The sequence below is a fragment of the Mya arenaria genome, chromosome 12 (assembly GCF_026914265.1).
Source record: "Mya arenaria isolate MELC-2E11 chromosome 12, ASM2691426v1".
NCBI lineage: Eukaryota > Metazoa > Mollusca > Bivalvia > Myida > Myidae > Mya > Mya arenaria.
This window is the reverse complement of record NC_069133.1, coordinates 63,203,270-63,218,326: the sequence shown is the minus strand read 5'-3', so window position 1 is coordinate 63,218,326 and position 15,057 is coordinate 63,203,270. Positions and strand designations below refer to the sequence as shown.

At 35.9% G+C, this 15,057-nt stretch overlaps 1 protein-coding gene across 3 annotated transcripts in view; it reads left to right on the top strand.

Moving 5' to 3' along the window:
- LOC128211190 (nuclear hormone receptor HR96-like) overlaps positions 1-15,057 on the top strand; it is a 99,865-nt gene that overhangs the window by 37,917 nt on the left and 46,891 nt on the right. Inside the window, exon 1 of one of the 3 annotated variants that reach the window (XM_052915658.1) lies at positions 3,925-4,738. The exons of the other annotated variants lie outside the window; for them this stretch is intronic. Within the exon in view, the coding sequence (XP_052771618.1) occupies positions 4,184-4,738 (555 nt within the window). The 5' untranslated portion in view covers positions 3,925-4,183. Of the gene's footprint in view, positions 1-3,924; positions 4,739-15,057 lie in introns of those variants that run through there. 3 annotated transcript variants of the gene reach the window in all.

The following is a 15,057-nucleotide window of genomic DNA, read 5'->3' as shown; positions in this document are numbered from 1 at the left end:
GCACAATATACGTCATTAACGATACATGTATACACAATCTTGTCTTTGCGAACACATATTCAATTTTTCCGATCAAACGACCGTCCGAGTACTCGAGTATTAATTTTACTACTCGTTGCCATCCCTATTTTTTATCAATGCTGGAGGCATGGTTCGTTATCTGAACTATCAGCTTTGGTTTTTTTCAATGTTTATACACATAAAATTTGATGTGTGGACTAGTCAAATTAGAAAAAGATATGTTTTTTAAAGTAAATACTGCCCATTTATGCAGAAACTGCAATTATTATCCAATAAAGTTGTGAATATTTATCTGACTGCAGCATATTTAATCATATGCCCCTGATCGCTTGTCTGCAATGTGTGAAAGTTAAGGGAGGTTGGGGTTTTCCCACTCTCAGGAGATTTGTTTTCTCTGAGAAATACAGTTTAAAGTCCATTGAATTACTGATTTCTGCCTAAAGCTATAACACTATTGTGAAGTGACATCATATCATTGGTTTGAAGATCTGTATTTCACGTTGTCATAATAATGCAACACAAACATGTCAGGTGACGTGCAAGGACAAATTTTTTAAAGTCAATGATGTATTTCTAAATTGTTTACATGAGTGAATTATTCAAATATCCCATATGCTGTATGATGTAGACCCAGAGCGAGATCACTCTTTTTTGAAGTGCTTTAAGGGCCTGAGAATGTATTTGTCATATTGATTCAAAGACTGTCTTTGTGAGTATTGATTTGATCGGTCTGAGGCCTTGATGTGTTAACAGGTATTTGTTGATATTTAAATTCCATATTAGCCCATATTGAGAATTTCTTTAGCGTCTTTGAAAAGGTGGCGTTCATTACAAGGCATTTTCATTTGAGGAATCGGGTTGAATTAAGGGACATTGGTTCGTCTTTTCTTCCATAAAGAAATGAATTGTCGGCAATTATTGAGTATGGCTTTTTGATTTTCTTTGCAAAATGAAAACAGTGTTTAGAGGTCAATTTTTAAAATGTCAATACATTGATTGCCATTTGTCAAACTAGAGCTTAGTTTTAAAGTAATTAAACTATATAGTTTTCAATTATTATACTTCCATATTTATCAAATTTCTTAATCTTATGGATTGATATGTCATTTTATGAAGATAAATAGATTTGTATTCTAAACATACTGTTATCAAGGTTGAAAACTAGGCTGTCAGATAATAGAACAATTTTATTTCAATGCCATGATGAAATTCTTAATGGGTGACTTATATGTTCATATAATGATGCTTTAATTTTCCTAATTCCATAATGTGAATCAATGCAATGATGTACATCTTATATCTCAGAAAAAAGCTCCAATTTTTATTCAAGACAAAAAAAAAATCATTGATTATATTCTCTGAAAATGGAAAATTATTTATGGAGGGAAAAAATTCACAGAGTTAAAAGTGAATAATTGAAAAAGTATAAATGAATAGGATGGAAAATGTTGTCAAAGGGAGAGCATTAATGAATGGGAATCAAAATGGTTTACAAAGGGAGAGCATTAATAAATGTTGGCACTCAAAGGGAGAGCACTAATGAATGTTGGCACACAAAGGGAGAGCACTAATGAATATTGGCACACAAAGGGAGAGCACTAATGAATGTTGGCATACAAAAGGGAGGGCACCAATGAATGTTGGCATACAAAAGGAAGAGCATTAATGAATGTTGGCACACAAAAGGAAGAGCATTAATGAATGTTTGCACACAAAAGGGAGAGCACTTATGAATGTTGGCATACAAAAGGAAGAGCATTAATGAATGTTGGCACACAAAAGGGAGAGCACTAATGAATGTTGGCATACAAAAGGAAGAGCATTAATGAATGTTGGCACACACAGGGAGAGCACTAATGAATGTTGGCACACAAAAGGGAGAGCACTAATGAATGTTGGCATACAAATGGGAGAGCACAATTGAACAGGATAGAAAATTGTCCACAAAGGGAGAGTATTAATGAACAGGATGCAAAAAGGTTGACTAAAAGAGAGCATTAATGAAGGGTTTTTGGGCTCCCGGGAACCTGTGGTTCATGTACTGTTTATTTTTTACAAGCCCTGGACCTCATAGACAAACTGGCTGCATGCCATCAGCTTTCATGTAATAGGGAACCTGTGGTTCATGTAAACAGGATTGAAAATGGCCCACGAAGGGAGAGCATTAATAAACAGGATTGAAAATGGTCCACAAAGGGAGAGCATTAATGAACAGAATGTGAATGGCCGACAAAGGGAGAGCATTTATGAATGGGATTGAAAATGATTTACAAAGAGAGAGCATTTATGAATGTTGGCCCACAAGGGGAGAGCATAAATGAATGGGATGGAAAATGGTTCACAAAGGGAGAGCATTAATGAACAGGATGTGAATGGTCCACAAAGGAATAGAACAAGGTGACATGGAGAAGTATCCTAGATATTTGTTTCCATTAAGTAAATGGTAAGAAGCATGAAAAAATGGACTGTTAGTAAAGTTCATCTGAACTAAATGGTTGAAGAGGGACATATTTAAAATTTGTCAAACTACTTGAACATATGCCAGATGTTTTAGTGGTATTCAATAGTTCTAAGTGGAAGTATCTTTATTCATTTTACCACAGTAAAAGCAAACAAAGAGTGAGTATGAGTATTAAGGTGTAGAGCTGAATTTTCTGTTTTCATTTTGTGTCCGACTTTATGAGAAGTGCTGATGCCATCGGACATACATGACAATCCTGGCATTGTTTTTTTCTTGATTTCCATAAGAATTAGTCTGTAACAAACTTTATCATATTATATTGTATTCTTATTTATAAAACATAAAATTGTTAATTAAGGGGCCATACCTCTTGTCCAACTGAATAATATGTCAGGTCTGGGTCAAGTTTAATATATTGAGTGCAACACAAGAGCTTACACACCAGATTTCTATAATTATTTTAAGACAACTACAGGGACAAACCCAGGAGTCAAAAATTCACTGGGAGTTTAAATTAATGTATATGCTCATGATCCCACCCTTGTTTATACCAACATTTTATCAATGATTACATAATTAAGAGTACAAGACTAATCAGAGCCATCGTCAACTTGCAGTCATGGAAAGAATGGTTAATTTACAGCTAGAAGTTCACAGTTATGGCCCTTGACAAAAAATATGACTTTTTGTTGTATCTTTCCTACTCAAAAAGCAACATTCTTAATGTGGCCAAAATGTATTAAGGCATCCAGTGTCTGAGGTCACATTTATAGTCTCATCAGATTGTCTGCACGACATGGTGGCATGGATCCGTCAAGAGCTTATGAGAACAATATTTGTAACATTATGGAACAGTAAATGTGCTTAGTTAATTAATTATTTCAGGGGGTGAAACACTGGGAACTGTTCTACTGGTATAGATTTTTCCAATATGACCCTATACCACACTTAGAACAATCTGGAAGTTTAATAGCAAAAAAAACTTAATTTAGCAAACCTTGCATTTAAGTGTTGCTATGTAGTTGTTACGTAAAATAATAGATAAGAAGATTTCACTGTACCTCATATAGACACATACCATAGTGAGCTTTCTTTATTACTTTAAATTACCTTAAATTTAAACTTAAATATTCCGTATTCAAATTGCGTCATTGTGAGTGTCGCAGGGGCTTTTAAACGTAAGAGTGTTATGTTGTTTACTTAAACATCTGTCTGAGGCTATTGGAGATGTTCGAAAGATATGAAAAGAAATATTAATATGTTGTATTGAATTATTCAAAAGAGATTTATTGTTATGATAAAAGGTTGAGAAGAGTTAAATGATGTCACTTATTGCCGTAAATATAGAATTAATCAATATGTGACAATGGGAGATTTTCACTTCAGTGTAGTATATGGAGAATTATCGGCCTAGCGAACAGTCATAGTGTGTGTGTGTGTGTATGCATGCATGATAGAAACAGCTATGTGTATATAGGTAATGTTAGGCTCTCCACTGTAACTGAACAGTCAGTCTTACACTGGGAATTAAAAGTATTGGTTATTTACTCCGACGTTATAAATTCTGATAGTGTTGATTTAACTGTTACTAGTATAATCTTTGTGTGTTTTGAACATCTTTGGGAGTAAAAAAACCTGTTACCGCCTTTATCATGGGTTTAAAGTCTGAGAAAATTGGATTTGTCGAACTGCTTGTGTCATATGCCAATCCCACAGAATAAGGAAAGAAATTGGAAAAAAGGCAGCACAATGGAATACACCATGGACTGGCTGTCTAATGATGTCTGCGAAGGCTTCGCTAATGTAGACATCAGCTGTACGAATTCTTATTCTAGCACCATGTATAAGCCAAACAACATGTCGCCAGTATATGACGAGGCGGGGAAAATATATCAGGGTGTCAACTATGGCAGTCGTGGAGGTCAGGATGCCAGTGTGACATCCAACGGAATGAATATGAATGGGGTCGTAGATATACCAGATGGAAGTAACAGTGTCATACCTAGTGGAAGAAATAACGGTATATTACATGATGGAAATATGAACGGCATCATGCCTAAAAATGGAAAAATCAATGAAAACATGTGTTTAATGAACGGAAATATGTACAGTCACGAGCAGTGGGGAAGTACAACTACTCAAAGTAAGAAATATTGCAGGGAGGATCTAAAGCCGACCATAGAAATGTTGAACGGCAACGTCAACATGGCCGACAGCTCAACGTCAGACACATCATTATACATGGAAAATTACAGCGTAAGTCATGGCAAGAATTAAGAATTCTTTCGGATTGTTCAAAATTCTTGCTACTGTCTTTGGCGGATACAATCTTGCTTAGAAATTCAGTGAATTTTGTTTGGTATTATTGCTTGTTTTTTTTTGAAATTCTTATTAAAATCTTCCAGTAAATAGAAATTCAGTCACGGAGGTTGGATTACAATTCAAAATTTCTCCTTTTGATGAAGTCCTTCTCTCTGTTAATAGAATTTATTCTGGGGAGAACATTTTATTTCATAACTTCTTCAATCTTATCCAGAGTAAAAATTTTAGTGTATTTTTTTTAATACTTACATTCACCGACATATTTACAATGCCTTGCAAAACTAATAAAATTGTGGTTTTCTCTGCCATTGAGATTTATTGGAGTGTGTTCGAATACAATTTATGTCTGATATTTATAATTCTTTGTTTGCTCAAGGGATTCCATTATCCTTTAAAGACCACAATATTACTTGGATGAAAATATGCGTAGGTGTTGTTGATAGTGATATCTACAGATTTAGTTGAAGGGATGAATATTATAGCCATGTTTTATAACTGACCATGACTAAGCTACCTTGTTCATATATCAGACCATGAAAGATTCAAAAACGGTCATCAAGTGAAAAATGACTGATATAGAGCTGAGCTTAAAAATGGCCTTGGATCTTATCTTATCATGAAATCTGGGCTATATTTGGGGATTAGTTTGTAGCTATATTGAAATTTTCTCATCTGCAAGACAGTACCTGTTACCCTTTCTTTTAAGAGCTTACTTGCTAAGGTTATATTTGCAAACATATACTTTTAACAACTGCAGCCCCTTTTCCTAGTACCTTGGAGTGGTTTTTGGGCAGATGGTCTCGTGGTGTTTATTTTCATGTTACGGACACCAAATTAGCTGTTACCATTTGCTGCCCTAAAGCCAGAAATGGTGTCTTTTTTGAGAGGCCTTGAGATTGTGCCCCATAGTAGAGCTCATTCCAACAACATTGATCCTGCCTTTGATAGAGTGAGGCCCTGTTTGGGGTTCAAACCATGGACATTGATCCTTCCTTTAGATACATTGAGGCCCTGTTGGGGGCTCAAACCGAGGACTTTTATCCTGCCTTATACATAGAATGAGGCCCTGGTGGGGCTCAAACCAAGGACATTGATCCTGCCTTACAGATAGAGTGAGGCCCTGGTAGGGCTCAAACTAAGGACATTGATCCTGCCTTATAGATACAGTGAGGCCCTGGTGGGGCTCAAACTAAGTACATTGATCCTGCCTTATAGATAGAGTAAGGCCCTGGTGGGGCTCAAACCAAGGACATTGATCCTGCCTTATAGATACAGTGAGGCCCTGGTGGGGCTCAAACTAAGGACATTGATCCTGCCTTATAGATACAGTAAGGCCCTGGTGGGGCTCAAACCAAGGACATTGATCCTGCCTTATAGATAGAGTGAGGCCCTGGTGGTGCTTAAACCATGAACATTGTTCCTTCCTTAAGATACATTGAGGCCCTGCTGGGGGCTCAAACCAAGGACTTTTATCCTGCCTTATAGATACAGTGAGGCCCTGGAGTGGTTCAAACCAAAGACATTGATCCTGTCTTAGATGCAGCAAGGCCAGGAACATCTATTCATAAATCAAAGCTCTGATACTGCTGAACGGCATGAGCGATGATTTCTTCTATTGGATATTCAAAATATGAATGATAACATTGCACTCACCACTACCACTGTTTTAAAACAGAGCGGTTTTAAGTCCAATATGATTTAAAACAATTATCGTGGGGAGGTAGGGTAACAGTATTGTTTGTGTGTTTTTCGGTTGCTGGAGCTGTGGAGGGTTGTATATCGACTTTGACACAATTAATTATTCACACTCACTTCGGATCATCAAATATATATTGATATTTATAGAATATCCAATCAAGTTCTATTTCTTGAAACACATAAAAAATGACAGGATAATCGCTAAATTATAAAGAATCAAGCATATTAACTTATGAAAATCCTTAAAATTGGTCCAAACAATAAATGTGGTTATCATGGTTCCGCGCACACACAGTCCTATGGCATGTCATAAACCATGAACCAATATTAAATTATTTACCCTGCAGTTATGACACAGCTGGAGGGGCCCATAAACCAATCGCGATCAGTCCAATTAAATGTTACAGATGCACTCATACTCCCGAATAAGATTTACCACAATAAATATTACAAATGTTTTAATATACCAAAAAGGATGAATAAATGTCGAAGACAACAGTTCTCCTGAAGGGTACTGAGTTTATTTTGAAATTGTGCAGAAAACACAGTATTTCTACCTTATGAGACGATAGAAGATCACAGTAAATCTTTTTGCACTCACCAATCACTTTATATTTTTGCGTATTCAGCTATTTAATACACGGTTACAATCTTGTTATTAGTAATTAATATTTTCCATAAATGCATTATTTTCTAAGTAGTTAAAGGTTTATCACTCAAAATAAATGTTTGTTAAACATGTGTTATAATGTATTGATTTTGAATAAGAGTGTCACTTTAAAAAAGGACTAAGATTGACATGATTTAACTATTCTTAAACGGAAATATGCATTTGAAAAAACATGTTATGAACTGTCAATTTCCCACATGTCAAATTAATCAGATAATTTGAAATTTGTGTACATGTTAATTAAGTATCGTTAGACTGATAGATACCATATAGCTGTCCCTTCTTATTTCAATATACCAAGGGTTTATAAATAAATCCTGAATAAAGAACCACAATGAAATATTCGTCTCTGTGGCCTAATGGTGTGAGGCATTCGACTACGTAGCGGGAGGTCGAAGGTTCTAGTCTCACCTGGGGCTTGTTCTGACATGGCCAGTTGATGACCCAGCAGCTAATTAAATTTAGGGGTACCTACCAGGCGCCTGGCAAATGAGATAAGAAATGGGGTTAAGATGTTCCCGAACGTAGGTGTCTCATAAGCCCAACGTGCTGGCCCTTAACTGAGCGGGGTGACACTATAATAAACAAACACTTTACTTTATTCGTGAACATTAAAAAAGAATTGAAAGACATATTTTCAGCTTTACAGGAACTGGGAAGATATATATTTATAAATAAATGAGCTTTATACACCTGAAAAAATATTTTTCTCTTGTATGGATTCTGTATGAGCCTATTTTCATTGTTGGATATACTCAGGCATGGCAAAATTTCATTATTGCAGCCATAGTGGAATTGAAGGTATAAGAACAAAATATGCAGTATACCGGTACTGTCAGTTAATCATCACACAAGAAGATTGAAAAGTTTGTACATGCCATGTTTCTGAGAGGCTTAACAGGGAATTTTGGTCTTATTTCCAGGGGATTTTGATATTACACCAGATATTTGATATTTACGCAGCTCATTTAGCACAATATCTTCATTTTTCATTTTAAAATAAATACAGAAACACCCTCTTATTTCATTTTTTTTAGACGTAGTAGTATTAAAATGGCATGTATGAAAGTTGGACTCTAGTACCGTACTTTCCCGACTATAAGGCGATCCGCTTATAAGACGACCCCCCTACTTTGCCCATGAAATCTGGTGTTTTTGTCTTGACTCGTTTATAAGACGGGGTAGATTTTTAAAGCAAATCCAGCACTTGAAATTCTCCAAGTCTGTGATAATGTTCAAGCGCAACAGTCAAATATCAACTTAATTTGCTTGGGATTATTTATTTTTATTTTCCAATGGTATGGTATGTTTGAACCAGCCTATACACAATTTTGGGATTTAAGTGGGTTCATATGTATTTGATTGATCTATTTAAATACAAACCATTGCAGTGCATCTTTGATCTTTTCACAGCTCTGCTGTGACGTCACAAATTGTACTGTTTGATCTGCAGCAGACAAACAGAACAAATTCCATTACATGTGTTAATGAGTTATATTTTCGCAGTTGATGGGACTTAAATTTTGAGTAATAAATAATAACCTTTGATGATTGCGGATAAATTAATGTAACGGTTAATGAAATATGTATTGAAATCTGCTAGTTACATGCATACGTGCATGATATATGCAAAGCCTTATAGTTAGGAAAAAGTAAGTTTTATTTACGACATAGAAAAAATAACAATGCTTTTTAAAAAAAAAAATTGTCAAAATATTTTTATCATAAAGGTAACAAAATATGTCTCCTGTGAAAAACAACGTATTTGGACCGATAACATGTGTTATATTCAGGGGCGTATCTTGATGAAAATATATGTGTAGGCCACGTTTTAGGGGGCACGCGGGGATTTTGCTTAGCTAGGTGATTATAGGTGCATTTTGGCGTATATTTCGTTGTTGTAAAAAACATTAAAGAGAGCAACAATATCATTATGGTTTACTTTAAATTAGTTTTGTACGTATATAAGCTAAAGAAGACAGGCCATAGAAGTAAAACATTGAATATTGTATTTATTAAATTTCACTCTATATTAATGCATTTTGTTACCAAAATTTAAGTGATTTAAGTTAACTATATGTTTATTTGCACAAACAATGCCATATATATATATATATATATATATATATATATATATATATATATATATATATATATATGTGTGTAAATATAATGTCGCTTTCTACAGCACAGTTGACTTTCCGGTATCATTAAAAATACCTCTAGCTTCCGGTATTTTCGCAACTCAAACACATTGATAACGCGGTCATCATCTATGATCATACTCTTGTGGCTGTGAATTTGGGCCAAGGATGACAACCGGTTGCTTTTCATTGTCGTTCGCAGGAAGTTTTTTTATTCATTTCATTCTACTTAATGACCTTTCACAAAGAAGCTGATGTAGGTGGCATAGTAAGTAGAACCTCGAATATTGTAAATATGCTAGGTTACAGGTCCCTGTTGGTCTGCTAATTGGTATCTTGTAGTCAAGATAAACTTGCGGCTGCCATACTCCATCTCACATTCCATTCTGTTTTAAATGTGTCAAATGTTTCGTGGCGATCAGGGGCCTTAGCAGCATAAATTGATGGCAGCATGTCATCCTTTCCAGTTTTGAAGGCAATACATGTTGTGCACTGTATCTGTCTTTGAAGACAATGAACAAGGTTATTCTGAAGTAGTCAGATGGTGTTTGCACCTCAGGATTTTCTCCGTTTTGTTGTCGACCTACTCTTCTTGGCATTGATGGTTGAATGTCTAAACCTGAGCTTATATCCGTTGCTATCATGTACATTCCATTCTACACATCAGGTTTCAAGTGCGTGGACCACTACGGGGAACGCATTTTGAAACGTTTCGAGTGCGCCCGCATGTCTGAACCATCGTGTCTCACATAACGAGCGAAGCTTAGTGCGCCGATTCATTTCCTCTTTCGTTGCGACTTCTCTAGAAAGCTCGTCCTGGAACGCTGCTAGACGATTTGCTGAAACTTGAACAAGAATCCAATGTCCTGAACTGTGTCCATCATAGTTCAGACACCCGGATGGAAACTGGTACCGGAGGCATGATTGCCAAGTTCCTTCTAGCATTGTTGTTTGGTATCTTCATCTATTGAAGTCCAAGTGAGACTATCGAAAAGAGGATACGTAGGAGTATGTTTGGCAATATTGGCGCCAGACCGTTTACAATTTCAAATAATAAAGCGCCCGTAAAATTTAACCAAGCCGATTGGAAATGTTTAATGCACGGCGTAAACGCGCAGACTACTGATATGCAACTTCTGATTAATTATATACGAAACATTAACGTCGCGTGAAAATGTACTTTAGATCGAAGGAAAATGATACATTTGAAATACAGGTTTCCTATATATTAAAGCGCATTTGTCAGAATTTCATATTTAGCTCCTCACCCTCCTATGCCTTCAGTTTTTATTGCAGATTTGGCATTTTTATTTTTTGCGGGTTTTTTTCTGAAAATGTGTAGGCCGCGGCCTACACGGCCTATAGGAAGCTACGCCCCTGATATTGAGTGTTCATCGTAGCGAAACAAAGCAGATCTATGGTCATCTTAATCCGATGCGTGTAATCGTGTCACTTTTATTGGGGTGTCATCCACAGACAATAAATCAGTCAGTTGAATACCTTATGTTGAATATTCCTGATTATGACTCTATTCTTTATGAAATTCTTATAGACTCGCCTATAAGACGGGCCCCCTACTTTAAGGTTCAAAATCAGGACCAAATTTCTCCGTCTTATAGTCGAGAAAATACGGTATGTATGTATGTATTTTGTTTAGACCTTGTGGTCAAGGAAAACCCGTGAAAGTGCAAGCACTTATTTCCAAGGGGGTCCATTGTTTTTGCTGAAGGGACAGCACGCTGAAGAGAGGATGGTGGGATACAAGGAAGTCCGGGTGCGATACCTTAACATTTTTTTTCGAAGAGACCCCTTGGTTCTTTTACATGCTCAGTGTAAAGCACCGATACACGGGGTACAACTTTCCTGGGTTAAACCAGTACTGAGTACACCAGTTTTCCAAGCACCACCCTTTAAATGCCAAGCGCCAGGCAAGGGAGCTACTTGTACCAACTTTTAACGTCTTTTGGTATGACGCGGCCAGGGATCAAACCCAAGACCTCCCACTCCGTAGGTGGTATCTTAACCACTAGGCCACCGAGACGGTCATATATAGAACTAGGATATGGCATGACGTGGCATGATGAAAGTTGGACTTAGTTGAGGATATGGCATGTATGAAAGTTGGACTTAGTTGAGGATATGGCATGTATGTAAGTTGGACTTAGTTGAGGATATGGCATGTATGAAAGTTGGACTTAGTTGATGATATGGCATGTATGAAGGTTTGACTCTTGTTTCACATTGGTTGTTGACAGAATATCTGATTTCAATTGTCTTTGTAAGACTCTATTTCATTGGCTAAAGGCCATCTGCATTTCTTTAAATAGAAAACAGCGGAAAGTCTCTGATTGGCTGGAATTTTCGCTATTTGTGCTCAGAATCGGGGCAACAATAAACACAAGTGCTGGCGTGAGACCACAGTTATTTTTACTTTATGTTTCATATAGACACTAACCTGACTTTTGACTTTATACACATCCCAATTGAAAAACAAGGACATGGCATCTCTGGAACAATTCAAGACACAAAATATAATCACAAGAAAGCACCATGTTGACCATTGACCTGACTGTCAAAATTGAGTTCAAATACATAACCCTTCCGCCAAGGAGTCAATCGGCTACAAACAACTAATTTTCCGACTTCCACAAGCTATGATTTTTCCAATATTTACACTGAAAACTATCAATTTCTGCAATAGAGTGTCAAATTCATTCAACATTTTTTGCTTCTTTTTCATTCAAATTTAATTAAATATTGATACTTGAACACAAGCACTCTTTTTTCTGTATTAACATCCGGATCTTGGTTAACGGGGGGCAGATAACTGTGGTCAAGTCTTGAGCCTGTTGTAAGCATAGCTATGGTGTAAGAGAATAGTTTATAGGAGTTTTCCCTCTCATATCCGTGTAGAGATAAGTGTGTTTACTGTTAAAATACGCAAACTATTACACATTCTTATTTCAGAATGAACTTATTTTGTAAATAAAACATTATTCCAGGTATGTTTCACAAACAGTTTCTATTGAGATCTGCTTCTTTAGTGTATGATTTTCGACTCCACATGGACTCAGTTGAATTTTGTGGTCTTTAACAAAAGTCTTGAGGTATTAGCCTCAAGCCTTAAAACTCATTCTTCTGTGTCCACATGACTTTGATTCTGATGTCATATAAATAAAAAATATAGTCTCTTGAGTTACATTTTAATATTATATAATTATGCAGCTTGAATTGAGAAAATAAAGTATTTGATTTCCACTTTGAGTATCAGTTTTACAATTAATGTCTCACATTTGTAAGTTTAACCAAAGAATGATTATTAGTTTAACTTGATACATTTACAAAAACAAAGTTCTTAAATTTTCCAAAATATCCATGTTCATTTATTATGATGTTTCTTCCATTTATTATTATCTTTCTTACAAACATGTAAAGACAACATTCAAGTTAGACAGTATACTAACTCTGACATGTCAGCAACATGGATTACATTTGGTTGAATTTAAAAGTTATAAAGAATTGATTGCTTTGGTGCATTTGAACATGAAAACAGGCATCATCAGTAATATGTTTGGTAATGACAGTTAAAATACTCTCAACAACTCATGGGACAGTTCTAATCTATAATTATTCTCTTTGAAAATATCTTGGCTTATACAACATTGATTATAAAACATTAAATAATTCATTATATTGAATGGCATCTCCTTTAAGTCCATCTCAGAGGTCTTGTTGTGCCAGGGAGCGTCTTTAAATAAAGATGATGATCTTTTAGCGTAAGGAAAAGTCTTTGCACAAATGATTGTCTTTTTGTGCGAGGGAACGTCTTTTTGTGCATGGAAGGATCTCTTTTTTGCAAAGGAATGTATTTTTGTGCGAGGGAGGGTCTTTTTGTGCGAGGGAGTGTCTTTTTGTGCGAGGGAGCCTCTTTTTACGCGAGGGAGCGTTTTTTTGTGCAAGGTAGCGTCTTTTCACGCGAGGGAGCATCTTTTTGTGCTAGGGAGCGTTGTTTTTTTTTATAGGGAGCGTCTATTTAAGCAAGAGTCATGCAGTCTTTTTGTGAGAGGGTGCTTTCAAAGAGCTTTTTTCCGCTTTCCTTAAGACAGCACTTTTTGTTGCAATAGTTTTTGGAGATCTTTCATGGCATTGCTTTTGGGTCACTAGGGTCATAGTCAATGTTACTAAAAAATGAAAAATGGTTGAAACTGAATATCTTTAGCTTCGGCTGACATATTGTGACCAAAATTGGCATGTAGGAAGAGTAGGTTTAAGAAAGAAATTCAGAGAACATTCATATATGCAATAGTATACAAAAGTATAAATACAAGGATTGGGCTGGAAGAAGAGCCCTTTCAAATTATAGACATGACCTTACAAAGAAATGTGCATTTCTATGGACAGTTCATTTGAAAAGTATGTTATAGTAGTAATATCGATTATGAATTTGTTTCAATATTTTATGTTACAAAGCTTGCTTTAACATACACAAAAACAAAGAACACTTTCCCCAAATTAATGCTTTGATAAATGAGCTAATTTTGTTGAAGAACGTGAAACTTCTCTTATGTTGCCTGTTTTTTAATGAAATTGGAAACTGTATGTCAGTATGTGCAGATGTTACGTATCAGTTAACGTATTAATAATCATATTTTTAAAAGTTGATGTAGCAGCTGAATTCATAAACTTATACCAGTAATGTCTAGTACTTTTCATCACCAGTTATCACTCAATTAGAGTACTTAATTATGCCCCCACAAAGTGGCGGCATATAGGGTTGCCCTTGTCCTTACGTACGTCTGTCTGTCTGTACGTACGTACGTCCCGAAGATTGTTTTCCGATCTAATTCTTGAAAACCGTTTGTCCAATCCTCACCAAACTTTAAACACATGTTTGTGACCATAATATCTTGATCAAGTTCCTTAGCCATGGAAATCGCTTTTGTCATTTAGGAGTTACGGCCCTTTATTTGCAAAAAAAGACTTGAAAAATACGTCCCGAAGATTGTTTCCGATCTAATTCTTGAAAACTGTTTGTCCAATCCTCACCAAACTTTAAACACATGTTTGTGACCATAATATCTTGATCAAGTTCGATAGTCATGGAAATCGCTTTAGTCATTTAGGAGTTACGGCCCTTTTTTGCCAAAAATACTTCAAAAATATATGTTTCCAATCTAATTCTTGAAAAGTATGTGTCCAATCCTCACCAAACTTTACATACATGATTGTGACCATAATATCTTGATCAAGTTCGATAGCCATGGAAATCGCTTTAATCATTTAGGAGTTAGGGCCCTTTATTTCCCAACAATACTTAAAAAATATCATCTCGATGTAAATGAGATGTGGATCCAACAAGTTTTTTCCTGCCTGAATGGCGCCATATAACCTATACAGTCTTGCGATGCCGTAAAACCCAACTCAACTCAACTTATCCTATATGTGCAGATTATCCTGAATAATCATTATGGCTTATTTTCTGTGACAAAAAATCGAAGTGGGGGCATCCGTGTCCTATGGACACATTTCTAGTTTTTTAATTGACCCAGGTCTTAGCCAATCATATTGCTTAGAATCCTTCACTTTAATTGATACACTGCCTTGCAGAGAATTATTCAGATGCTTTGAAAAATATCTTTGGAACACACTGACTCACAGACCTTAGATTTATTTAAGAACTTGACACACTGTCTCCAAGCCAATCAAAGACCTCAGACTTCTGTGAATCTTTCATATGACCT